The sequence below is a fragment of the Ochotona curzoniae genome, unplaced genomic scaffold (genome assembly GCF_017591425.1).
Source record: "Ochotona curzoniae isolate NIBS_2020 unplaced genomic scaffold, NIBS_Ocur_1.0 contig_64, whole genome shotgun sequence".
In the NCBI taxonomy this organism is placed as follows: Eukaryota; Metazoa; Chordata; class Mammalia; order Lagomorpha; family Ochotonidae; genus Ochotona; species Ochotona curzoniae.
This window is the reverse complement of record NW_024466502.1, coordinates 40,920,420-40,947,405: the sequence shown is the minus strand read 5'-3', so window position 1 is coordinate 40,947,405 and position 26,986 is coordinate 40,920,420. Positions and strand designations below refer to the sequence as shown.

The 26,986-nt window shown below is 43.3% G+C and overlaps 1 protein-coding gene across 2 annotated transcripts in view; it reads left to right on the top strand.

Annotated features, from left to right (window-relative positions):
• ENOX1 (ecto-NOX disulfide-thiol exchanger 1) overlaps window positions 1-26,986 on the top strand; it is a 190,270-nt gene that overhangs the window by 111,508 nt on the left and 51,776 nt on the right. For both annotated transcript variants that reach the window (XM_040991043.1, XM_040991044.1), the window contains one exon: window positions 7,175-7,359. In XM_040991043.1, coding sequence (XP_040846977.1) covers window positions 7,175-7,359 — 185 coding nt within the window. The remainder of the gene's footprint in view (window positions 1-7,174; window positions 7,360-26,986) is intronic.

The window sequence follows — 26,986 nt, the reverse complement described above, 5'->3', positions numbered from 1 at the left end:
TCCTGTTTCCCTGTGCTTCCCAAATTACTCTTATTCCACTGGCCTCACACAAAGATGGAAATAGACACTGCTTTGTGCTTCTGTTTAGCTCTCCCTAATAATAGCTAATGTGCAGACTATAATACACACTGCAAATATAAAATGTTATGTCAATGCTAAGTTGTAATAATAATAATCCTGTAAAAATGTAGCAGGAGAAATTTCCATGAGCAATTTGAGGAAGATTGCTGCTTCAATAGTGTGGTACAGGTATTGCCAAGAAACAGATCGATTGTACATTGTTGGGACTGTAAAGGCCTTTGTCGTGACAGACAGGCTGCTGGGCAGACATCCCACAAAGCTTTCAGTTTGGTGCCTGGCATGGACACTGAAAGCACCCTGGGGTACCCAGTGCCTTCATTTGGTCTCCTAAGGGTGTGGCAGCAGGTCCTTGTCTCTGACTCCCATGAGTCCACTGAGAGGGCAACAGAAGCAGCATGCAGGATGCTTCTCTGCCTCTATTGTGCACACTCTCTTGCTTTCTCTTTCTCTGGAACTTCAGTTTTCAAAATGAATAAGTAAATCTTTAAAAAATATATATCAGATATGGTTCAAGTGAATAGGGGATGCGCTTGAACTTTGCTTCTTCAGGAGTCCCTAAATCAGCATGAATCCTCAGATTCAAGTCGCTTGATGAAGACTTATTTTTAATTAATTTTTTAATTATTTGAGAGGCAGAGACAGACAGGGAACTCCCACTGCCAACATGGCAGAGACTAAGGCACAGAGTTGGGAGCCTGGAATTTAGTGCAGGTCCCCTAGGAGGCAGGCAAGAACCCAGTTGCTGGAGCCAGTTGCTGCTGCCTCCCAGGGTCTGGTTGACAAGAAGCTAGAATCAGGAGTGGAGCCAGGTATTGAACTGTGGGACATGGTTGCCTGAACTGCTGAAGCAAGGGGATGCTCAGTTAAGCATTGCTAACAAGCAAGGCTTATGGGCTGTGGGATTAGTACTTTGTCAAGGCCTTCTCAGAGGTGAAACACAGTGGAAACAAAGACAGGTCCCCTTTCTCTGGTTTGGATCAAGCCCTCAAGGCTTCCAAAAGGATGAGTTTAGTTTCCACATGGATCCTCTCCTAGATGTCTCCTGGAGAAAATATACCTGTGTTTTGTTAAGACAAATTTGTCCTCTGCTTGCTTAGTGAAGCCTCTTCTCAGTAAAGCCCTCTGTTCAGAACCAACCAGCTACTGTAGTAGGGTCCCTGGCATCTCAGGCTGAGGCACCCTTTTGACTCAGGCCACTTTGAGGGCCTTATGTCCACCAATGAGATTTGAGAATTACATCCTACACCTGCAACTAGCTGTGCTTGTAAAATAGAAACATTGTGTGCCCTGTCACAGTGTACAGTGTACAGATATCATAGGCTTTGCAGTGGTTGGCATCTACAATCTTGGCAGCTATGACTGCCACTGTTACTGCTCCTGGTATTTGGGATGATGGGGCAGTGACAGTATCTGTTGCCCAGTGCCCAGGACAGTGCCCAGGTAGAGCTTGGACCACAGATCCTGGGCACTGGGACTGCCTATGCAGGTGCAGAGCCTGGCTTCAGACTACACAAGGTCAAGGGAAACAACTGGAACACAAGCCAAGCACAGGGCTTCCTCAGAAGTGTTTGCCCAAACAAGCCTGCCACAGCCCTGGTTCAGGAGCCAGGGTGTTGAACAGGCAGCCATCTAAGTAGAGTTCCACAACACCAGCTGCCCCAGCACCACCTAGCTTCAGAAGCAGTGCAGATTCCCAAGTTTCATCCCAGACCCATCAACGTGGCAGCTCTAGGAGCAGGGCCCAGAGGCGTATCTGTGTTGATTTGCTCATCCGGAGAATAGTGTAGGCTACCATTTTGAGGAATGATGATTTAGAGTAACACCAGTTGCCCCGAATGTTGGTGGCTGTACACACAGAAGTTTATATCTTGGGCCCAGCATAGTCCAAGGCTGATACAACTTTGAGCTCTAAGCCACTACCCACAGCAGCAGCAGGAAGAGCTTGATGGAAAGTGGATATCACTCCTTACCCACCCGCCCAGAAGAAGCTCTGGAGCAGTGGCCTCTGGTGAGCCATGCAGACTATGCAAAGAGAAGCACAAGTTCTGGGCACCCAGTTCCAGTCCTGGGCCACAGAAGCGCAGCTGTGGACCTTGAAGCACACCTCCCTCCTCCATGGATTCAGAGCCAGTTTCAGAGAGGCAGTCCCTAAGCCCCTGGGCTTTGACCATAGCTCCCTTCCACAGGGGACTGCTAGGCATGTTCATGGTGCAGGAAGGAGACTTGGAAGGCACACACACACCATGGAACTGTCTTCTGTGCTTTGAGCCCATCCCCACCTTCCCGTGCACTGAACTTGATGGAGAACTGCCCACCTGGATGGCAGCCAGTGAAATCCTTGCAGACTTTTTGTGCTTGGGAAAGAAACACACCGCAGGAGAACATCCAGCAGAGAGCGGGGAGACTGCTCAGCAGAGTTCCCCAAAGACATAGAGACTTAACAGTTCCAGAGAAACCCAGATCCTGTTAGAAACAATATGTTAAAGTGCCTTATTACTTAGCTACATATTGCCTAAGCCTGAAAAAGATATTAACACACTGTCAGCTTACTGGGACATAACCCAAAATAACTTACATTTTTCATATGTTGCTAATTATTTTTCTGAGGCTGGCTCAGACTGGTAAGAGAGAGATTTGAAGGCTTTTACCAGATTATTTACTTAAAGAACTTAAGCATGCCATTATTGGTTCCCATGGAAACAGAGTAATACAGGAGACAGAGGAGGTCATTTTGACCATAATTAATGTATAAGAAGAATACTTTATATGGACTTTAGTCAAGGATACAATGAGATGCTGTAATACTTTGAACCTTTCCTTCAGCAAAGTAATTTGATCTGGAGTTCAGTTTTTATACACCAATGTTACCTTTGGTTTGCCTCATCTGTAACTAATTTTGAGTTGTAAATTAAGCTTGTTTCACAGATTTTTTTTCTTTTCCAATGTCATCATTTGACTTTTGACTCAATAGGAATATTCCAGGGTACAGAATTTTCCCAAATTTCTTAGCACCTACAAATGCATGATTCCACTGGGCTCACCTTTTCTGCATGTGCTACAGTTCTGTGCTGTGAGTGTTCAATAAATGTTTGATCAACGAGTTAATTAACCATAACCCAAAGGCACGACACAATTCAGCAATGCCTTTATAAAATCACCAAGGAAAGATTTAATTTCAGTGTGTTGTATGTTGAAGGTGTCTTTCTGTAGTCTCCCTGAAAAGTAGTCATCCACAGTACATTTATTTCACTGGAGGTTCTGTGTTTTGGCACATAGTATACTCCTTGGGGATTCTAACCAAAAGATACAAACCAAAAGATGTGGTTTGTATTTCATCTTTCCACTAATGTTTAACAGTGGATTTGCAGTACTGTCTCATAGGATAAACTTTCTCATGGGAGCCTGATGACAATTTTATGAAAAAATTTTAATTGACTACAATGTGTCCCAAAAGAACTAAAGAGAAGAGAAATCAAGAGTTGACCTTCCAAGTTTCTGAGGTTTTAACACACTGAAACATTGCATTAGGTCAGAAATTACTAGGATTTTGTTTCGTTTAGAGCTGTAGTCCAAGAAGCACAGCTTCACCCAGGCAGCCCCGAGGGAGGGACATGACGTGGGCTACAGTGTAACATTGAATCATGTCTAAGAACAGGTGGCCTGAAGCTAAGTGGAGTCAGCACACAGTATCTTAGTGGGTAGCCAGTAAGTATAATGCCTCATGAGTGACCAACATTTTGCTTTTGTAAATATGAAGCTTGAAATCATTTAACAAGAAATGTAAATCCAGTTATATGCCCCGGTTACAAAAATGTTGATGGGATTGGCAATGGTATTGATTTTCTTTCTTCCTTTTTAATTTACTGATATTTGGGGGAAAGGGAAAGTAGTGGGAATTATAGCTGGGGTGTGTGTGCGTGTGTGTTTGTAGTCACATTCCTCTTCCAGGAGTACAAAAATAACATTCTATTCTGCTTGATAGGCACCATGATTGCCAAGAGTTCGGATTCGCAGCAGTACTGTTCCATAGGCTTGGGAGAGAGTGCCTAAAATAATGGATGGTGTACTTTCCTGTGTGTATTTATGTTCAGATAATTTATTTAAATAATGTTGCTGGCACATGCTTTATAGCTGCTTGCATTTTGTTACACAGATTTCAGCATATCTTGCAGACTATGCAATTCATTTGGAAAATGTAATTTCCATCCCTGCATACTAATCGATTTCTTCACAAACACCTGCTATCAGTTATGATAATAAAAATGCCACTCTGAATTGAAAAAGGTCCAAATAGAGCTTCCTAAGGAAATGACTTAAGTGTCTTTGAATGCTACTAAATGTAGTAATATGCTTGTGTAGTGCCAACACTTTTCTCATCATTTGCATTTTCCATGCTTTTTGCCCCATTACCAGTTACCATATTCTCTCAAAAGAAGTGTCATAACCATGTTCACATGGGTTGGTAAACTGAGTTATTAGGAGCCAGTATCTCAGGGCGTAGGCAGGATTTGACATTGAAGTGCACAGTGTTAAAGAGCGTGGACAGACTTTGCTCCTGGGAGTGTCCTGGATCATCCTTGATTTTGTGTGCCCTTCTCCTGAGAACTGTAATAGTGGCTGCTCCTGACTTTTATGCACACAGACCCCAAATTACATTCCCTTCATTCATTGTCTTCAGCGTCCAGTTCATTCCATGCACCACTGCCAAACTAATCTTCCTAAATCACCGATTTCACTGTGTCCTTCAGCTATCCCAGGAAACTCCCATTGCTCCCAATCAGCCACCTCCTTGACCATAACCTTCCCCTCCTGCCTCAATGCCGTGCGGGGCTCTCCTTGACCACCCCCTTGACCATAACCTTCCCCTCCTGCCTCAATGCCGTGCGGGGCTCTCCTTGACCACCCCCTTGACCATAACCTTCCCCTCCTGCCTCAATGCCGTGCAGGGCTCTCCTTGACCACCCCCTTGACCATAACCTTCCCCTCCTGCCTCAATGCCGTGCGGGGCTCTCCTTGACCACCCCCTTGACCATAACCTTCCTCTCCTGCCCCAGTGCCTGTGCTCTCCCCTCTCTCACTTCTCCCAAGGAAGCACTTGCTTCTTGGTTCAAGCTTCCCTTCTTCCTGACCCAAATATTCTCTCTTCAGTATTTACCCCTGAGTTTCTGCTTCTGCTATACCCTGGGGTTTCCCTCTTCTAAATTCCTCTCTTGATCCTGCAGTCTTCATTTGACCTTCTCTCCTTTGAACTCCTTCTTCATGAATCAGGAGCTATTAAGTTGCTCCTTTTTTTTATTCATCCAACTACCTTTTGTTGAGTGTGTACTACATGCCAGGCATCACACTATTCCTCCCTCCTTTGAAAGCATTAGTTTCATTTTAACCATCCCATCATCTGCTAGATTTTTAAGCTCCCTGAGCAAAGAAGCATATTTCTTCTGCCCTATTTGAAATCCAACATGCCCATGCAGACCTGGGTGCAGGATCATGTGTAGTAAATGCTTGTTGACTAATTGCTCCTTAGTGAAGTGAGATGGGAGCTTTCTGATTAATGTGTTTTTTTCTTTGATGAGTAGTAAATCAGCATGTACTGTGTTTGTATTGCCATTTTGCAAAATGTAATATCTTCAAACACTCAAGTGTGAAACTGACAGTGTAACTTGCTGTTTACTATATGAGGAGAGAATTCCCTGAGGTCTCACTGCATCTCAGGCTATGCCAGCCGTATATGCAGTGTGAACGCAGACTATCCATAGGTCTTCCTCCATCTGAGTGTCCAGCACTGGGCATGGGAAACAGTGCATGGAAATGAGTGTGTACCAAGAACCTAGTGTGCTTTTGAAAGGCTCCATACCATATTCACATACCAGGACTAAAGGACTTTAAACAAGTTTATGGTAATAAGCGTTTCAAATTTTCCTTCATTTTTTTTTCTTGCTTGTAAAAGTGGAGAATGACTTCTCTGGACTGGGAGCAAGTTTGGGACCCTGGTATAAGAGCAGCAGTAGAGAACAGACATTGGTTTTGTAAGAACAAGGAATTCATGGACTGACAGCTGCACAGGAACTGAGAGCTGACTCTGGCAGTCCCCTCACTCTGCTACTTCATGTGGCTGGACAATCATTACACTTCTTTGGGCTTTGCTTTTCTCCTTGGTAAAGGCAGGGTTAACATGGTGCCCCTGTTGTAGGCTTCTTGGAGGGACTGAGTTGGTTCATACAAGGCTCTGGGCTCCGTGTCTATAACTTTATGAGTACTCAGCAAACTCTAGATGCTGTTAGAGACACCACTGGGCAACACTGTGGAAATCTGGGGGAAGGCATTGGCCATGATCAGTTTCTGTTTTGTGCCTTACACATCTCTCTTTAATTCAGTGTCAGCTGTTTCTGAAGCCTTGTGATGTGTATATAAGACCCTGCATTCCCTGCCTTGGTTTCCCAGTAAGATGGGACGGAACTGAAGTCTCAATATCTGCTTTTAGGTTTCAGGAGGACTGTAGAGTCACCACTCCATCTTGGAGGTAGTTTAATTTGCTTGTAAAATGGGTGAGACTAGGGTACAATTGTGAAAGGAATTAGATACAAGAATTTGCATGATGAGGAAGGAATGGTTTGTATGTAATACCCTCTGATCTGTGGCTGTGGTTGTTGCTGCTGTTCCTGCTTCTCCCGTGCCCTGCCTCAGGCTACAGAACTATAACCTGTTGGAAAGGCGGCACCATTCCAAGGAGCCAGGCAGCCCTGTAGGAAGGGAGCAGACAGTAACACAGTAGGAAGGATTGGGGCCTGGAGTTCTGAATGTTGTCGTCACCTAGCAGTGCACACTGATTTCTATAAGGGTGTTAGGCGATGAGATCAAGAAATTATAATTTGAAAGGAATTAATCATGTGCTCAAAAGAAAGAGTCACACGTAAGATCAAATAGAATAGAAAACAATTCTAAAGAGGCCACATACACCCAGTAAAAAGTAAGAGTCCCCAGGTAAGGCCTTGCTGTTTTGTTTTCTGGGCTAATCTGAACTTTAAGAATCTGGATGAGAAACTCCCTTTTGTAGAAGGCCTCTCAGCTTGCACCTGTTCTGTTTGTCCTCCAGCCCTGGCTGCGCAGGCCTACGCTCTGAAAGAAGAGAATGACAGCCTCCGCTGGCAGCTGGATGCCTACAGGAACGAGGTGGAGTTGCTGAAGCAAGAGAAAGAACAGCTCTTTCGGACGGAAGACAACCTTACCAAGGATCAGCAGCTACAGTTCCTGCAGCAAACAATGCAAGGCATGCAGCAGGTACTAGTTCAGACATAATTATTTTTTCTTGTTTCAAAAAAAAAAATTAACTATATTAAAGAAAAGTGACTTGGCAGTCATTTGCTGGAACAAACATGCACCAGTAACTTAATTCCAAAGACAAAGGAGTGCTTATGACTATCTGTAGAGTGGAGGAATCTGGCGGAAAACCAAGGTAAAGAAATGTGGTGAAAGACTGTGTGCTGGAGGTAGGAAATGAAGGCAGAGGTAGGGGAGTGAATGGTTGTACATGGGACATCGCTGGAAGCAGGAAGAACATCCAGGGGTGCTGGTCTCGCTTGTGTGCCCATGGAAACTTGGAGGCAGCAGTTTGAGCTCTAAGCCCTGAGGCATTTACTGGGCTCCTCAAATAAGAAGTAAGATGATCTGGGCACCAAAAACAAAACCAAACACAAAACTAGGAAACTAGGCCTCCTGACCAGACAAGAGTTACAAGTTTTACAGAACTTGCTTCCTAGGACGTTAAACATATTTTGTAAGAGTTTGGGAGATTAGGACAAATTTGAGCCTATTCAGAAGAGATGAGAGGGCTGACTAACGTTACATAGGTCCCATGTTTAATTGAAAGTGAAAACTTAAGTCCTATAGTCAAAGAGGGTTAGAGGTGGCAAGAGATAACATAAATTCCTCAAGTTGTCCACAGCTGGATTGGAAGCCGTATTATCTACTGTATTGTGTCTTCATCCGTTTGCAGCCATGTATCTGTCTGAGAGCTCCTGGCCAGTCTCACTTCATTTTGGTCTAGACTGGGTCATTTCTTAGACAGGTGGTACAGCCACTTCAAGGCACATGCTCGCTGCTAGTGTTTTGTCATCGTGGTTCAAAGTAGGACAGCTGCTTTTTGTTCGCTTTGTTTGAGGTCAGCCTAGTGTAATCTCCACTGTTTCCACTTGTGCCAGGTTGTATAAGATCTCATCAGAGCCTGCAAACGTGCTGGATAGAAATGCTTGTTGGTGGACTAGATGAAGCACCAGCATTTTGAGGGAAGGGTGACTGGAGAGATGGGAGCAGCAGGCCTGCTTTTGTTAAGGTGTGCCAGATTTGAACCTGGCAAATGTACTTTGATGTTACTTGATGGCATTTGCTAGAAAGGAGGCAAGTGCTGCAGGCTGCAGAGCTGGGGAAAGGAACTTGGATTGTGGGAAAGGAGATGAGGGGAAAGGAAAACCTAAATGTTGTTGGCCTTGGGCAGATAGAATCAAAGCAAGGTTTATGCCTGAAGCCATCAACCTTAGTTGGTGTTCTTAAGGTGTTTGGGCCTGTGAATAACAAATCAAAAGTTACCGTTTTTCATACATGAGTATTTCTTAGGACCTATTTTTTTGAAAAGCAGAGTGACAGAAAAAGGAAGAGAGAGCACACCCGTGCAAGAGTGAGCGTGAGAGCGAAAGAGGATGCTCCAATTGGCTGGGTCACTCTCCAGATGTCTTCAACAGCTGGGTGTGGGAGATGCATCCAAAGCTAGGAAATGCACATGGGTCTCTCACATTGGATGGCAGAGACTCCAGTACTTGGAGCACCATTTGTGGGCTCCCTGGCATATCAGCAGGAAGCTAAATTAGAAGAGCATAGTTAAAACTCAGACAAAGCGCCCTGCTATGGGATGCTTGCATCCCTAAAGGCAACTTCACGCACTGTACCACAACACCCACCATGCCTGTGAGCAGTTTAAAATTACTCCCCCTGGATGTACCAACCTAACCACTGCTTCCTGAAAGTCAGAATAAATGAGTGCTTTTAAACAATGGAAATGCAGTAAAGTGATGAGAAGTTAAAATGAATCATTGCCACACTATTTTTAAAAGCCCCCAATCACGTTTACCTCTGAGATTGGCGCTTTTGAATTGCCTCCAAAATGTCTTAGCAGTTAGAGGTAACTACTAGAGAAGCAAGAGCCCAACAGGGAGAAGTAACAGAAGGAGAGATATAAAAAGGAGTCACGAATCGGAAACTGAGCAGCTAATGATCAAGTCACAGAAACTGCGTCTTAAACATCCCTTGGCCATCTTAGAGCGATTTTTGAGTGCTGGCTTAGAGTCCTCACTGGTTCATGTTCACAGTGTGTGTTAGACTCATCAGTGAGATTCAGAGGTCAGAGCCAGCCAGGAAAATTTCATTACACACATTGCTCAGGTCCCTGCACTTGGAAATTGATGTAACAGCTGCTGTGTGAGGCCCCCAGGGTTGTCCATATGCCTTCACATTGGGTGTGTGCGGGAGCCTTTGGAAGAGCCAGTCTGTGGATGTCCCCAAAGAGCATGACGCCAGAACCCAGCCTACATGCTCCTGTCAGGCTTCAAGCCAATAGGCCCTCTTCTCCTGATTACTCCGATAGCTTTAAAAGTAATAAAAAGCCCTGAGGGCTGCTGAACATCTCAGTCAGAAGGAAAGCAAAAGGAGAGGAGGATGAGCCGCACCACTCAAGGAGGCCCAAGTTGGGGTGTCAGTGTCAGGACGCCCAGAGCCACAAGCCTGGGCTGAGCCCCGTGCCCTTGAAGGAGAGAGATTTAGCTGTCAGAGCTACCCTGAGAGTGGGAAACATGCCTTTCTATGGCTGTTTTCCTGTTTTCCTTTTGCTGTGGTCGTAGTTCCAAAGGCTTCAAGGCCAAGATCCAGGCTTCCATGGGACTGGTTTCCTGTCAGGGCTGTCAGGGAATATTTTGTTCCCTGCCCTTCCCAGCCTCTCCCAGACTCTAGGGGTTTGCTGAATTCTTTGGCCTTCCTTAACTTGCAGTTGTATTACTTTCCTTCTCCCTATCTTCATCTCCACAGCATTGTGTGTGTGTCCAGACTGCTGGCTTTTCTGAGAATATAGCTCCTATAGAGTTAGGAGCCTACCCTACACAGGATGATCTCAGGTGCACCATGTTTGAATGAGTCAATCTGTGAATATGGGCACTCTGCACGGTAACATTAGGATCAGGGGCAAGCATAGTTCAGTCCCAAGCAGAGACATGCTAGGCAGTCACACACTGGTTGGGGAATGAATAGAAGAAAGCCTAAGGGCTAAAACTAACCACTAGCCACTAACCTGAGAACTGCAGGGAGTGCTGGGTGGTTGAGAATCCTTGGCTCATAAAGAGCAGGGCAGGGAGTGGTGAGAGCTGGTGCTAGCAGGCAGGATTCATGCCTTCTCACCTAATCCACTTCGACTACCACGATTTTTTAAAAAAAGATTTGTATATTTTTATTGAAAGGCAGATTTACAGAGAGAATGAGAGACAGAAAGAAGAATCTTCCATCTGCTAGTTTACTCCCCAAGTGGCCACAATGGCAGGAGCTGAGCTGATCTGAAGCCAGAAACCAGGAGCCTCTCCTGGATCTCCCACACATGGGTGCATGGTCCCAAGGCTTTGGTCCATCCTCTACTGCTTTCTCAGGCCACAAGCAGGGAACTGGATGGGAAGTGAAGCAGCCAGGACATGAACTGGTGCCCATATGGGATCCTGGCACTTGCAGGAGGAGTGTTAGCCAATTAAGCCATCACACCAGGCCTGACTGCCATGATTTTAACTTTTTCTGATAGTTAGATGGACTCGTGGCTATGTCTATGGCCACACATCCTATAAGTGCTTTTCTGGGAGTTTCTGCTATATTCTGTTTCTGTTACAACTTACCAAAAGATTTATTTATTTTACTTGAGAGAGAGAGAGAGAGAGAGAATGAATCTTATATCTGCTGGCTTACTCCCCAAATGACTACAATGGCAAAAACCAGGCTGGTCTGAAGCTGGGATTCAGAAATTTTCTCCAGGTCAACCATCTGCCTATAGGGACCCCACAACTTGGGCCATACTTTGCTGCTTCCCCAGGCTATTAGCAGGGAGCTTGATCCGGAAGTGGAGCAACAGGGACTCAAACCAGCACGTACATAGGATGCCTGCACCACAAACGAGGATTAGCTTGCTGTGTCACTGTGCAGCTCCACCAATTTGAATCCAACTCCAAAGAATTGCCCCAATTTAAAAACCCACCTGCAGTCTGCCCATTATCTGGGTCATCAATTACAAAATCATAGTGTCACATGCAAGTCATCAGAGAGAGCAGGGGTTACAACCTGTCTACATTTGGGAAATAACTTGTGTATCAAAAACAGAAAAGGAACCTGAATGACTTCAAAAGTAGTGGGGAATTTTTAGAGTTGCCTTCAAGTTTAGCCAAAAACCTCCCAGCCTTTCTTTTTTTAATCCCTTAAGGAATGTTCACTAACATCACACAGTTTCTCATGTATTCATGAAGAAAGCATTATGGGCAGGTTCCTAAAAATGAAAACCGTGGGGGGACTTTGAATGTTTCTGCATTTACTTCTGCACTGCGTGTGAGTCAGGATTTAATCATTTCAGAGGCTCCACACAAAAGGGAAGAGTCGCTTGTATTCACGTAATATGGCAACCTTTCCTGGAGCTGAGGCTGGCGGTGAAGTTATCCTATCTGTGCCACAAGGATGGGGGAGTTTTATTTTGTATTTTCATCTGTGTCTTTGAGTACACAAGTAAAGAATGTAGATCTTTTGCACCCCTGTTTGTTTTCAGGTTCCTACACTGAATTGTTCCATTAGGTGTATTGTGGTAAAATTTATATGCAAGAAGATACACTCTTTTTAGATTTGTAAAACGCATGCAGTTGTGTTACCATTGCTCCTCCGTGAGTGTATGAATGAATTCTGTCGCCTATCCCCTAATGCCTTGAGACAACCCTGTTCCCAACACCAGTGATATTTATTTATTCATTTTCATTTTCAGAATGTCCTTTATAGAGTATCCTACAGTATTAAATCTCTGTGATCTGGTGTCTTTCACAGTATCTCTGTATTCATTCCTGATGAGAAGATAATATATTGGAAAAGCTTAAAATAGTAAAATGTTAAGATCTGAATTTTTTTTGATGAATATGTAAATCATAAACATATTGAGTGATAAATATGCTGAAAACAACAGAGTATCATTCAGATCTGCTGATCATAAAACTGTGAATGACTGCTGATTATTATGTCAGGGAGTTATTTCCTGCATCGTTTAAGCCAGTGCTTGTTAGTAGACTTAGCAGGTCTAGCTGAAGACCAGCTATCCCAGCCTAGTGTGCCATTGGCCTATGCAGGGCAATGACTCTTGAACTTTCTTATCTCAACATTAGTGAGGCCCAGGGCTAGTAAGCTGTCCTGAGAACTTTTAACAAAGGATAGTCAGGGAAAAAATTGGAAAGGAAAGATTATTAAAATCAATACCATCTTAGAAATAGTTTGCTCAAAGTAGAACATGTTTATGATTTTCTATTTTTTCCAAAATTTCACTTATTTAGTAATTTTACTGAAGGTGGAAAAATACATCACTGCTTTCCTAGAATAGAAAATAGCTCAATTTTTAAAAAAAAATTGTTAAATAAGATTTTCTCTTTGCAATGTATATTAAGAAATAAATGAAAGTGTGTAGAAATTAGAGCTTCAGTGAGTTCATCTGACCACTTGAGTCAGTTCAGCGTGTTATCTGAAATCTTGCTCATGCTATACTATCAAATCACTTGGCAAGTATTTTTTTCAATGGTAGAAGAAAGTCTACACTCTATGATATGAGTATGTCAAAATCAAGATCATGTTAATGGCAGTGGGGGTAGTCCACAGGGTGGTGGTGGCCTCCACCATGATAGTGAAGAAACCTTTGTGGTGACGATGGTTGTGGTGACATGTGTTGGCTGCAGCGGTAATTGTGATGTGTGGGTTGGCTGTGGTGGTGGTGGTGGTGGTGCAGGTAACTACAGCTACAACAGCAAAGATGATTGTGACAGTGAAGATGACTGGTAATCATCCTGGACGAGATGGTAAAAGAAGCTGTGGTGACCAGGGTGGCTGTTAAGAGAAAGCTGGTTGTGATTCGGAATGTAGCTTTCATAGAAAAGTTAATTGTGGTGGTTGGTGAAGGTAGCTGTCATAGGTATGTTGGTACTTTTGATGACTAGAACATTTTAGAGCAACAGTTAAAATGAACACGTTCAAGGCTATTAAAAGGGACTTTTAAAACGTTTCTGAAGAAATTGCATGTCTTGGGCCCGGCGCGGTGGCGCAAGTGGTTAAGTCCTCGCCTTGCACACCCGGGATCCCATATGGGCGCCGGTTCTAATCCCGGCAGCCCCGCTTCCCTTCCAGCTCCCTGCCTGTGGCCTGGGAAAGCAGTTGAGGACAGCCCAAAGCTTTGGGACCCTGCACCCACGTGGGAGACCCAGAAGAGGCTCCTGGCTTCGGATCGGCATAGTATCGGCCCGTTGTGCTCACTTGGGGAGTGAATCATCGGATGGAAGATCTTCCTCTCTGTCTCTCCTCTCTGTATATCCGCCTTTCCAATAAAAAATAATAAAAAAATAAATCTTTAAAAAAAGAAATTGCATGTCTTTGGAAAGTTGCGGCAACCACTGAGAGCATAGTGGTCCCAGTGCTCTTGGGCGACTTCAGAATAGAGGACCACAGAGAAGCGGGAGATCCGTCAGCACATAAGAACCCTGCAGAATGTATCAGGAACCTACTGGCACCAGGGGTCTCTCCTCGGGGCCAGCTAGTGGGTACCCTGTGCCTGCTATCCTCTTCCTCATACTTTTTTTGTTTTGTGTTTTTTCATCTCTTCCACTGAAGTTTCTGCTTGGTAATCATTTTATCCCCAGAATTTTCTTTATCTCCCAATTAATACATTTTCCTGCAATCTGATTTTATGATTGAAGTATCTTAAGTCCTTTTGAGAATACTAATTAGAATTTTTACAAGTTCTTTTTATTGCTGAGTCACTTCTGTGTATCCCAGGACTGAGTGCTGGACTTTTGTGTTTCAGTTACTGTCTTCTGTGCAAGTTTCTTTGCAGGGAGGCATGTGGGTGTCTGGGTGTAGGAAGGAAGGCCTTGCTTTAGTATTCTAGGAAGCTGTGGAGGTTTCACTTATATCCAGGTTTCCTACTTCGAGTCCGCTGCCCTCAGGGGTTCACTTACAGCTCATGGGCTGGCAAACTATTTTAAAGGGAATCAGCAATCTGACAGATACCTGAATCTGTCACACACTGAGAACTCTCTGGAACAGCCCTCCTGTTCTCTTTGTTTTTACAAATATATTAATTGATGACATTTGAATTTTCTGCATGAAAGTAACACACACATGTGCAGGCACAGCTGTATGTGCCTGTGTTGCATCTGATATATTTACACAAGCCTATCTTCTCTGGCTTTTGATTTTAGCCCAGTCTTGGGATGTATCCTCAGTTCGCATGTGTACCAGGATGGTGGGGTGGAATGTGGGTGAAGTATGGCAGATTACTCTGCCTCTTCAGAAACATGGAGAAAGAAATGACAAAAGGCAAACTATTTCTCTTTTTTTGGTTTCTGCTTGTAATACATTTTTTCTTAATATAAAGAAAATGTGTTTATGAATGTCTAAGAGAAAGCACTGGAACTTTAAGCAGCATATTTAGAGTAAGAGCAACTGTTTAAGGGTAATGTAGCAAATGCATACATAAGGAGTTTTAGAAAAAGAGAAAGTCGGACAAATAGTCAAGAAAACATGGCACAAAGAAAATGAAATATGTAATAAAGATGAAGAAATTGAACATTAATACCCAGAGACACTTGCATTGGGAACCTCAGAGGACGTGGGTTGATTTGTCTCTGACTTCTGATTTTTGACTCCTAACTCCAACTTCACACTAATGCAGACCTCGAATGACGATGCCTGACACCCATGTGGGAGACCTGGGTAGCATTCCAGGATCCTGGTCCCAGCTTAGTCCCAGTCCAGCTTTGACAGTTGAAGGGATTTGGAGAGAAAACTCTCAGAAAGTGGTTCTCTGTTTCTCTCTGTGTATGTTTATGTACCTCTCAAATACTAAATACATAAAATTTTAAAGAGCAAAAAGTAGTTAACTGTTAACCTTTCTCTCTCTGTTTTCTTGTCTTAAAAAAAGAGAACCAAGGAGACAGAGCTGATGGTCAGGATGATGGCATGTTGATTCAGAAATGGACATGCAGAGGGGAGCAGGGGAGAGCTGGACCAGGTCACAAGAGAAGGGTGAAAGAGAAGGGTCAGGAGGATGCAGGGGAAGGACAGATAGTTATTCCTCTAAAACTCTTCTCATTTTTTCTTAAGAAGTAAAATGGAACATAGAACAAGGAAAGGGGGGGTATCCAAACACTCTCTAAAAGAACAAATTTTATGATTTTATAATGTGATGCTGTAACTTATGAAACATTGAGAAACAAACAAAATATAGAATATGAAGAAACTAAGGATTGCTCAGGTTAGAACTGCAGTTGCAGTGTTAGTTTGAGGGCTATACCTTCTAAGAGTTTACGAACCTTAAAAACAGTTCAAAAGAAGAAGTAATACATCCATGATCTTGCTGATTCATTCAGGAAGAAGCTTTTACCAACAGGATCATAATATGGGCAGCATATAAAAATATTGTTCAATAGAGAGAGGAAGTCAGGAAAACTTCATTATAATACAGAAGAAACAACTTTGTTCAGAAATTCCATATATGTATAAGCAGATACTCCTGCACTTATAAAGTCCTGGAGTTTTACAAGGTGTTGCTACAGAGATATACTCCAATCATTTCTGGTTCTATTTCAACAGTTCAAGTGAAGTTCTTTTCTGAATGAAAAATAATGCATGAAAATTATCCATATCTGTATTAAAACCCACGGTCCTTTTACTGAGAATCAGGAAAATCACAAAACACATATTTTCCTCAAATGATGTCTGTGTAAGAAAGCTAGTGACCAAATGTGTGTCAGGATCCTACAGCCTGCCAGACTTGGAATCCGCCATGGTCTTCCCTTCTTTTCATTGAACCACAACAGAGTTTGTCGTTTCTTTTTCTCCCCATCCTCCAGCCAAGTAGCTTGACATGGTGCATCACCATAGCAGCCCACATGCTAAAAATCCACCTCTATAATGCCACAGCACCTTGCATTTGACCCCGCAAGGGCATGGGTAGAGTCACTGCATGTGCCGGATCTGATGTTGGCAGACTGCATCCGCCGTACAGCTGAAGAAGGTGTGCATCACGCTTCAGAGTGAGACTGCGGGAGCTTCTTGACTACACTGGTAGTTAGAAATGAAAGCCAGTTCTCCGATTCTTGGACCAGGACATTGCATTACCAAGTCCTACCAGTTTGAATTGATTATGACTGATATCTGTTAGAGGTTTGGGAATTTTCCAAATACTTTCCTATTTGATTCTGAACAAGATGCAGGGAGTAAAAGTGAAGATAACAGGAGATGCACTTCCTTTCTCCTTTTTGGTTTAGCAGTCTCAGTACCTTGCTCTTTTCCCCTGACAGAGCTCAGAAAATAAGGAAGGAAATGGGCTGTGTTGGCGTCACCTAAAGGCATGGAGAGTACAATGGAAACCCTGAACTAGTGGAAGAAAAAGTGGCTCCAGCTTGAACAATTTTTTGCCCCACTTTGAGAGAGTCTGGCTGTCTAGCCTTGGATTCCTCCTCCGGAGAAGGGGTCCTGCCAAATGCAGTAAGGCTTGGCTATAATGAAATGAGATCACACATGAGGTCTCCCTTTGAGATGTTATTTCTCAGACACAAGACATGATTTTCACATTCTGGGTTGAAAATCTGAAAGATCACACAGATTTAAGGAAAGACAGAATTCATACAGTTAAGTGTGATCCTCAGGTGTCTGCACTGTGGCTTCTACTCACTTGTTACTAGGAAAGGCCCATTCTCTCATTAACTCTTAAAGCAGCTGTGCTTTGACTTAATCCTCACTACGGCTCAGGAATACGATCCTATCCCAGTCTGGCAGGAAAGAAATTGAACTCTGGACGTTTCAAGTGATTGGCCCAGGGCACAGTCACACTTGGGAGCATGCAAACTTTGCAGATCTATCCCTGACCACAGTCCCTATATTCTCTCTAACTGTTCCTCCATAGCGTTCTGAATTGCACCCTGACCCAGTGCTTCAGATGTGAAGCAATCATGGGAGCAGGAGGCTGGGACATTCTTTGCCTCAAACACTTGTGGATTGCTAAAAATATTCTTGGCAAAAAAAAAAAAAATTGTCTGTCTCCTGGCTTTCTAGTCCCTCATTTGGTCTTTGCGTTAACAGAGCAAGAGCCAGCAAAAGGAAAATAACATAGATGCAGCTTTTATTTATGAAATTTGAGCTGCAAAAATAAATTTCTTTGCTCCTGGGAAGGGAAAGAGAAGCCCTGATAAAATTTAACTATGGGTGACTCTATCTCATCATTAGTTACCCTGCTCAGCCATTAATTAATCTGATCATCAGATGCATCCTCATTAGTAATCATTCCTTCTGAAAATAATGAGTCCAGGAGATGAATCAATGCAGGAGTCAGGGGCAGAAATGATGGCATTGCCCTGCAAGCCATTCACATCATTTGCCTTCTGCCTTTTGCTGCTCTCTTGTGAACTCAGAAATGGCTAATCTCCAGTAGACTTGCTGCCATTCCCATGTTAAAGGGACTCAGCCTTTCCAACTCTGTGTGGGCAGCAGTGGCTGGATGACCATTGAATGACCTTCCCCTTCTCCTCCTCCTTTGGAAATTGCTTCCTGACTCATTGGCCATATCACACAGAGTACCAGATTTATAGTGAAATGGCTCTCAGAGGCAGTAAATCAAAACGGACTTTTGCTGCAGACACTCTGGACTTCTCGGTTTGACCATTGGCGTCTCTCTCCCTCCAGCCACAGACACTAAAACGAATCCTGTGGCCTTGATTTCATTGCTTTACAGTCTGCCAGTGCAGACTCTTGAGAAGCCTGCTCATTCCCGCTGATGCCCTGGATGCTGCTGGCGCCAGGGCTGCCCTTAGATGGCAGGTGTCTTGCTCCAGGCTGATGTCATTACCCAACTCACAGATCTCACCCATTACCCTGCATTTGGGAGGGTACCAACCACCAGGGCTTTGTATGCAGCCAGTCAGGAGCTGCAACCTGGGGATTAGGAAGAGCAGCCAGTTTCCTTCTCATGAGAAATGGAGACTGTGGAGACAAAGCTGGGAGAAGCATGGTGAGGGCAAAAGAACACAGCACAGAAACAAAGACAAAGCCAGAGAATGAGTCAGGAAAGGAGTCGTCACTGTCTGAGTAAGAGAATACTTTGAGAAGGAGATGGGTAGGTGGAAGTCAGCTCTTCTGGGTCGAGGTTTGTCATTTTAGTTTTTGTTTTATTTTTCCTGTTTGCAAAGCAACATATGCTCATTGGCAAAACAAGTTTAGAAGCATAAAAGAGTTATTCAGAATATCCCTACCCAGATATAACGACTTTGGCATCTACGTATTATTCTTTCAGTCTTTCTCCCTAGGCACCTACCTTGTAAACATGGAGTGCGGATCATTTCTAAATCCAGACCAAGAAAGTGGCCAAATTCAGTCAGAAGTCTCTGGAACTGTAACCAAAGTATGGAATTGGGAATTGAGTTTCAAGACGTTAGCTGTTTAGTTAAAACTAAGGCTTTCTCTTCTGCTTAACAAGGCACCCTGAATTGTCATCAAGGGAAACTTAAAGTTAGTGCCCAATCTGGTCCTCACTTCACTCAGTTGAATAGTGAAGATACTCAGTGTCCCGAGCCCTTGTCTCCGTGCAATTTCCTCAGTCTGGAAACTGCCTCTCCAGTTTGCATGCTTTGTGTGTCTTCTCTGTGTGTGTGTGCACACGCACGTGTGTGTACATATCTCCATCTTTCTATTTTCTTCAAAAATTCATTTATATTTCTGGGAAAGTCAGATATACAAAGAGAAGGAGAGATAGACAGGAAGATCTTTCATCTGTTGGTTCACTCCCCAAGCTGCTGCAATGCCTGACCCAATCCAAAGCCAAGAGCCCAGGGCCACCTCTGGTTCTACCATGTGAGTGCAGGGTCCCAGGTCCCAAGGCTTTGGGGCAGTCCTTGACTGCTTTCCCAGGCCACAAGCAGGGAGCTGGATGGGAAGCGGGGCTGCCGGGACATGAACTGGTACCCATATGGGATCCTAGCAGTGCATGCAGGATAAGGACTCTAGCTGCTAGGCTACCATACTGGGCCTATTCTCCATCTTTTTGTATTAATAGTCTTGGCCACACTCCTAGCCCCACCCTTCAACAAATACAACAAACTTGTTGTTCTGGAAATACTGATTTATATGGAAAAGGAAAACTATGAGTCCCCCACGGGCCAGGATAATGGCTCAATTGACTAATCCTCTACCTTCAAGTACTATCATCCCATGTGGGCAACAGTCCCCATCCTGATTGCTGTACTACCAATCCAGCTCCCTGCTTATGGCCTGGGAAATAAGCCGAGGATGGACCAAAGCCTTGGGACCCTGCACACACATGGAAGATCAAGAGTAAACTCCTAGAGAATCAAGATGGCAGAATAGGGTAAGGACACGTTTAAACGGACAGAAAAACATTCAATCAGAATGAAGCAGAGAGGACATATTTCAGGAAATAGGAAAGGACAGAACAGCAGCAGAGGGGTACCCAGAGACTGACAGACACAGGAAAGCAGTGGACACAGCAGTGTGGTATTGCAGTGACTGATACTCCAGCACGGCAATCTGAACTCCACCAGCAGCAGGAACTCCACCAGCAACCAGGCGGGAAGGGACTTTCACTGGGAGCTTGGGAGGTGAATCCAGACAAAGAACTGTCCGTCCTGCTGGTCCGTTTGATTTGACCAGGAGCAGAGACAGAGCAGCAGATCTCAGGCAGGCAGTGCGAGAACAGAGTGGATTTCATAGTCCCCTAGAGCTGAATTGGGTGCCATTTTGTGTAAGGAGGAAAGGGCAAGGGGAAGGACGGAGCATGCACTGAGCTGGGAGTGACCTCATTTCTGATTCAGTGAACTGCAACGAATGGCATTCTGTGGGCACCACCCGGGGCGGGTCTGGGTAGCCCTCAGATCTGACGGCCAGCAGATCAAGAACTGTAGTGGTGGTACATCAGGCACCATTTTGCACACTGTGGCAATAGCTTTGGCACTACAGGGGACAACAGTGAACTGCACATGTGCTGAGCTTGCGAGAACTCGCTGAGGTCCTTGGATTGCACTGCTCCTGCAGGAAAATAATACCAACTGTGGCATCATACAGGTCAAAATAGATCCGTGTGGCACCCAGACCTAACATCCAACAGGTTCCAACAAGATCAGCACCACCAACAACTTAATTATATAGGACACCTGGTGTCTCTCTAATCCTGGGACTTGCTCCAACCGGAAGTGGGAGAAAGGTTGCAGAGACTATGGTGCAGCCTCAGCATGGTATCACAGGAGGTGGAGAGTGGTGAGCCAAGAGCTGGGGCTGTGGAGACCATGGTGGAAATCTGACGTAAGAACCCAGACCAGGAACTCACTGGAGGTTGTGGCACAAGTGGCTGCAAGCGAAAAGTTGTGTACCAACTGCAATAAGTAAAATTGCATTGTAGACCTGTGGGTGACACAGCTTAGAAACCTGCACCAAGGAGAACAATCTGATAACTGGAAGTACAATGATCAAGAGAAAAAGAAGAGGCAGAGGCACAATGAATATTACTGAAAACACCACTGCAAAAGGAGCAAAACCCTGTGCCAACCTCAGTTAACTGAGGAAGACATCGAGAAAATGGGGGACACAGAATCCATAAGACTCATTTTAAAGACTCTCATCAAAAATGAGAAGCTCATGCGAGAGCTCAAAGAATTTAAGGAAGCAGTAAAGCAAATCAAGGCTGGTACATCAGAAATTAAGAACACAGTAGAGCAAATGAAAAGTACAGTGGAGAATCTCCAAAATAGAAGGAAGCAAGCAGAACAAAGAATCTCAGAATTGGAAGATAGTTCCTGTCACCAGGGGGAAGCAAACAAAAAGCTGGAAGCAGAGCTGGATCAGGCCAAAAAAAGTATTCAAGAATTGAAAGACTATTAAGAGGACAAATATAAGAGTTATGGGAGTCCCAGAAGGTGCAGAAAGAGAAGCTGAGTTTGCAAATGTATGTAATGAAGTAATAAAGGAAAATTTCCCTAATCTGGAGAAAGAATTGGGAAACAACATCCATGAGGGGCACAGAGCTGCCAACAGGCTTGATCAAAAGTGATCTTTACCATGACATATGATAATCAAGCTCTCTTCAATTGAACATAAGGAAGAGATCCTTAAATATGTACGTGAAAAACATCAATTGACATATAAAGGAATGCCAATTAAGCTCACAGGAGATCTCTCACAGGAAACTCTATAGGCAAGAAGAGAATGGGGTGACATAGTCCACATTCTAAAAGATAAGTTGACTGCCTAGGATAACATATCCAGCAAAGCTTTCTTTCGTCTTGGAAAATGAAATTAAATTTTTCCAGAGTGAAGAAAAGCTAAAAGAATTTGCCTCTTCCAAACCTGCCCTACAAATGATACTTCAAGATGTTCTCTTGACAGAGAAGAGGAATAGCACCTACCAAAAACCAAAGGCAAATGGGAAGAATATCCCAGTAAAATGACAACAGAAGACTAAACCAATGGAACAACCCATTCCTAAAATGACAGGACCAAAGTACCACCCATGTATATTAAACTCTGAATGTAAGTAGCTTAAGCTCAATCAAACGTCATAGATTAGTAGACTGGATTAAAAAACAAAACAACATCTATTTATTGTCTAGAAGATAATAAATCTATATTTATTAGACTATATAGCATGGGTTTTGTTGTTTTTGGTTAGTTTCATCTCTTCAAAACACTTTCTTCTGATTAAATCACTCAGTGACTCGTAGATCATGCAGTGGCATCATTTTCTTCAAGAAGGTTCTTGATTTTCATTTCTTCAGCTACACATTAGTCATTTAGTAGCATGTTATTTAACTTCTTGGTGTTGTTAATTTCTTTTTTCTCCCTGTTGTTGATTTTGTTTTGTGGCTTTTCATTTAAGGGGATGTATAGTAGCTGTGTAATGGAGACTGTCATATCTAGTAACATGTCATTTAACTTCATGGCATTGTAAATTTCTATTTTTCTTTCTATTGTTGATTTTGTATTATGACTTTTCATTTAAGGGGATGTACAGTAGCTGTGAAATGGAGACTAACATCCAGATGTGAGGATGCAGTGTGGTATGCATTTCTGCTTCCAAAGATAGACTTACAATGAAACTGTTTACTATATCTTGACAATAGGATTCTGGGCTCGGCCATTGTCCATGACAATGATGGACATATGACTGAGTATGAAGAATTGTATGTTAGTAATGATATAGAGAAATTAGGTGGGGGGAGGGCATTGGGGAGGGGATAAGGGAATATGGAACTGTATCATAAAATGATAGCAGTAATAATAAAATGTAATAAAAAAAAAAAAGAGTAAGCTGCTGGCTTCACGATTCCGATCAGCTAAGCCCTGACTGTTGCGGTCATTTGGGAAGTGAACCAGTGGGTGGAAAATCTTTCTCAAATGTTTCAAAAGAAAGAAAGGAAGAAAAAGAGAAAGAGAATCAGAAATAGATTTGAACTTTGGTTGTAGATTTTCAAGAAAGGGTATAACAACTAGTGTTTAAAAATGAAAGAGCAACGTGATGACATTTCTAAGCTTTGTTTCTCCCCCCCCCACCCCCCCCCGTACATCCTGCTGTTGAGCCATTCACATCCACATTACCTCCCACCTTCATCTTAATTTACTTGGAGCCAGTGTCCCAGTGTCCTTCAGATTTCTTTGGCAAGCATGCAAACTTGCATTCACACTGATAGAGCTGTATATTTGCACCCTTGACTGACATTTTGTTCTGAGTGAGTCCTCTGCCAAGCGGGTACTTGGTGGATTTTTCCATGTTTGACACCCGGAGTGGGACCCTGCAGTGTAGTCCTTCACGGATTCTCTGTGCACCTTGTCTTCTTTTCACCAATGTTTGTATTTCTTCCCTGGCGGTTTGTATTTATTATCTTCAGTGGGACTCACAATTTATTTCTGGAGGTTGTTGGTAATGGCCTAACTGTAAAGTCCATTAAAAAAAATAAAGCTGTCATGCCAAGTTCCTCTTCACAATGTAACTTTTGCTGCCCCCCACCCACCCACAATCCTTCTGTTTATCACTTGGAGAGGAAGAAAGCAAAAGGATGTTCATGGTGTAGTTTTGTCACCCTTCATGTCGTAGTAGGATCTCAAATTGGTTTGGTCAAATTTCCAGGGCCTGGAAGAAGAGCTTCAAGTCTTTTGGCCCCTGGGCCCTGGCAGCTCAGTTAGCTAGGTTGATCTTTCCAGTTGGCTCTTCCTCTGCCTAGCTGGAGATTGGCTTGTTTGAGTCCAAGTCCACAGTTTTGTGGGCATTTCTCATGTGAAACCTCATGCTTCTATTTGGTGACCTAACCCCACAGGTGGGAAAAAAAAAAATAAGCAAGGTAAACTGCAATCACAATTGGAAAGTTTGTTTCAGGTATGCAATTAAACTGGCTATAACTTTATGTTTTCACCATTCTAAAGCAAGAGGGCTGGCAACTAGAAAATGTTAAAACTAGAAAGGGAGTTAGCAATCCCTGAATTCAGCTCTCCTCTTGGATACTTTTTATTTTAAGTGGGAGGTCACCTCTGCAATGAACCCAACCACTCACCCCCAGTGTCACCTGCTGTGGTCTGGGGGCCCTGCTTACTGCTCCTCAGCCCCTACTCTGCCTGCTTGTGCTTCTCTGCATTCAGACCATCTTTCCCTTTTACACTGGTTCCTCTCTATGAGTTGAGACACAAGGGCTGTCATTTCTTGCCACTTTCAAGATCTTTTACTATTGAAACTAATTCTGATACATATGACCAGGCTTTCTTGGCTAATTAAGTAGTTCATGCCCAGCTACCATCTGAATGCAGGAGAACAAGAACTCCATGAGTCTCCTCAAGTGTTACTCTAACCCAGCCTGTCCCTGATGCTTTGCATCTGCTATTTTCCCCACACATGCCCACATCAGTAATATGTGCCTTCACGCATGCTGAGTGGCTTTCTGGGGTGCCTGCTGAAGTGTGAGGATGGATGGGGTTGTCTCTCTCAGGAGGTCACGACTGCTTGTCTGCTTGTGTGAAATATCCTGGGAGCCTGGTAGTCATTGGCCTCCTGCAGCGCAGCCTGCCGTGCATAGTGGCTGGGAAACAGCCTTGTAACCCCCTCTCCTGGGATGGGGGCCACTGTCACGTGGCTGCAGTGACACTGAATGAGAACACAGGTGTGTATGTGAGACCCTAAATGTCTCTTGAGATGAATGTCAGTAGACTATGCACCTGCTTTAAGACCCATGATTAGTTCTGGGAGATGACATTTTTATTTATATCTAGCTTACCCAAGGACCAAAACTTAGAAATGTTAGAAACTTTAAGCAATACAATGCTGGAAATTCCTTCTTAATTGCTTTTGCTGATGTGAAAAGTGAGATTACAGCACAATATGAGGGAATGGTGACTCTCCTACAGCACTTCCGCTGTTTCACCTTCTGGCTGTGACTGTGTCCCAGTGGAGTATTTCCATGGAAGTGGCCACTGTCAGTTGGGTCTGCAGGACACGTAAAGAAAGCTGAGCTCTTTAAATATAGCTAGAGCCATTAAGAAAAGGTATCACATTCCAATTCTTAGTGCAGATCTCAACAAATTTCAAAGGAGTGGCATCCTATTTCTGACAGCAGTAAAATTGTTAGACATGAGTGCCAAAATCGATAAACTGTCATAAACCCCAAATATTTGAAAATTTTAAAATATACATCTAAGCTCACAAATCCAAAAATGATTCTAAGATGTAATTTAAAAGTACTTAGAAGCAATTAGCTAATGAAATGCAACACATCAAAACTTGTTGGGTGCATTTAAAGCAGAATTTAGAGGCAGAATTTTAAATGTCAAATGTTTCAGGGAAAAAGGGAAGCAGGTATCACCTGCCTCCTGTCTTAAAAGAATAAACACAAGAATGGATAAATGAAGAATGAAATGACTCAACATTGCAAGCAGCCATGCATCAGGGAAGATCAGCAAAGCCAGCTCTTGTCTGAAAAGACTAGCAGGTTGGAAACTCTTTAGCAATATTGATGAAGCAGAAAAAATTGAAGAGAAATAACAGTACTTTAAAAAAAATTTTTTTTTAGTTTTCTTTGAAAGGCAGATTTACAGAGAGAAGGAGATACACAGAAAGAAAGATCTTCTGTCTGCTGATTTTACTCCTCAAGTGGCCACCACAGCCAGAGCTGAGCTGATCCAAAGCTAGGAGCCCAGAGCTCCTTCTGGATCTCCCACCTGGGTGCAGGATCCCAAGGCTTTGGGTCATCCCCTGCCACCCGTCCTGGCCACAAGTAGGGAGCTGGATGGAAAGTGGGTCAGTGGGGATATGAACCAGCACCTGTGTGGGATCCCGGCAGATGCAAGGCAAGGATTTAGCCACTGAGCCATAGGACTGAGCCCCAAGAAATAACAGTATTAAAAATTGCTTTATGGCAGATTTTTAAACCTAGATGATATAGATAAATTTCTACTGGGGAGAAAATACCTCATCAAAATTGAATCTCAAAATTTGAGAGTCTGTGTAATCTCATTTTAATAAATTGAATTAGTAGTTTAAATTTTATGTTAAACCAATAGATTCAAAACTGCTTTACTGGCAAATTCTGTGAAACACTCAAGGGCGAGTTCTACAAGTCTTTGACAAGCTCATCCAGAGAATACAAAAGAGAGAACAAATTCCAATTTGCAAGTTGTATAGGTGCACTTGATGCAAAAACGGAACAAGGACATAAAATATATATGAATAGATTATATTTTATATATGTGAATAGATTGTAGTTAGCCTCACTTTTGAACATAGATTTTAAATTCCCTTGAAATATAGTATGTAACCTGGTATTTTTAAACCATTCAGTTGTATGTATTCTGGGAATGCAAGGTTGGTTGAACATTAAGAAACTATTAATGTGATCTGTCTCAGTAACGAATTAAGCCAGAATTAAGCAGTATTTCTCACAGGCACAGAATATCTATTCATGATTTAAAACTAAAACAACTGAAGAAAAATATGAAGCTTTTAACTACTTGAAATTAAATGAGAGCTTTCTTATCTTACTCAAGGTTATCCACAGTGAACTCAGTTTCAAAACAAGATTTTCCTTTTAATTCTCCCAAACTAATCCAGATATAGTCCTTTTTTTATCCCAGTAATCTCCCCTTGGATTAAAATGTAACTGCTGTGTGTCTTTTGTTTTGTGTAGTGACTTATATGTTCCAATTCTTACCTGAAAGGAAAAGAAAAGATTGCTGTGGTTGCTGGACAAGGCTTTCTTGCAAACACAAGAAACCTAGTCAGCTGGTTGTTGTTTCCCAGAAGTCATCAACACCAACCTGGTTGATGTCCCTTCCCTAGTTCTGTGATGCAAACCGAAGTAGCCAGCGGTCACAACCTTTCAGCTGACTTCAGCAAAACCTGAGCCTTTCATAGAAGGGCATGAGTAGAAACCGCATGCCCTGTGAAATTGCAGGTAGTCAAAGATGGAGAGGAGGGTGGCTGCCAAGGCTGGCAGAGCAGCACTTCATCAGAGGGTTGGCTGATCCCATGTGGGGCTACAGCTGTCGTTTCTCTGCATCTGTGTGCCCTGAGAGTCCTTTGTGCTGATTCTGCTCGTGGCCAGGCTGACGCCGT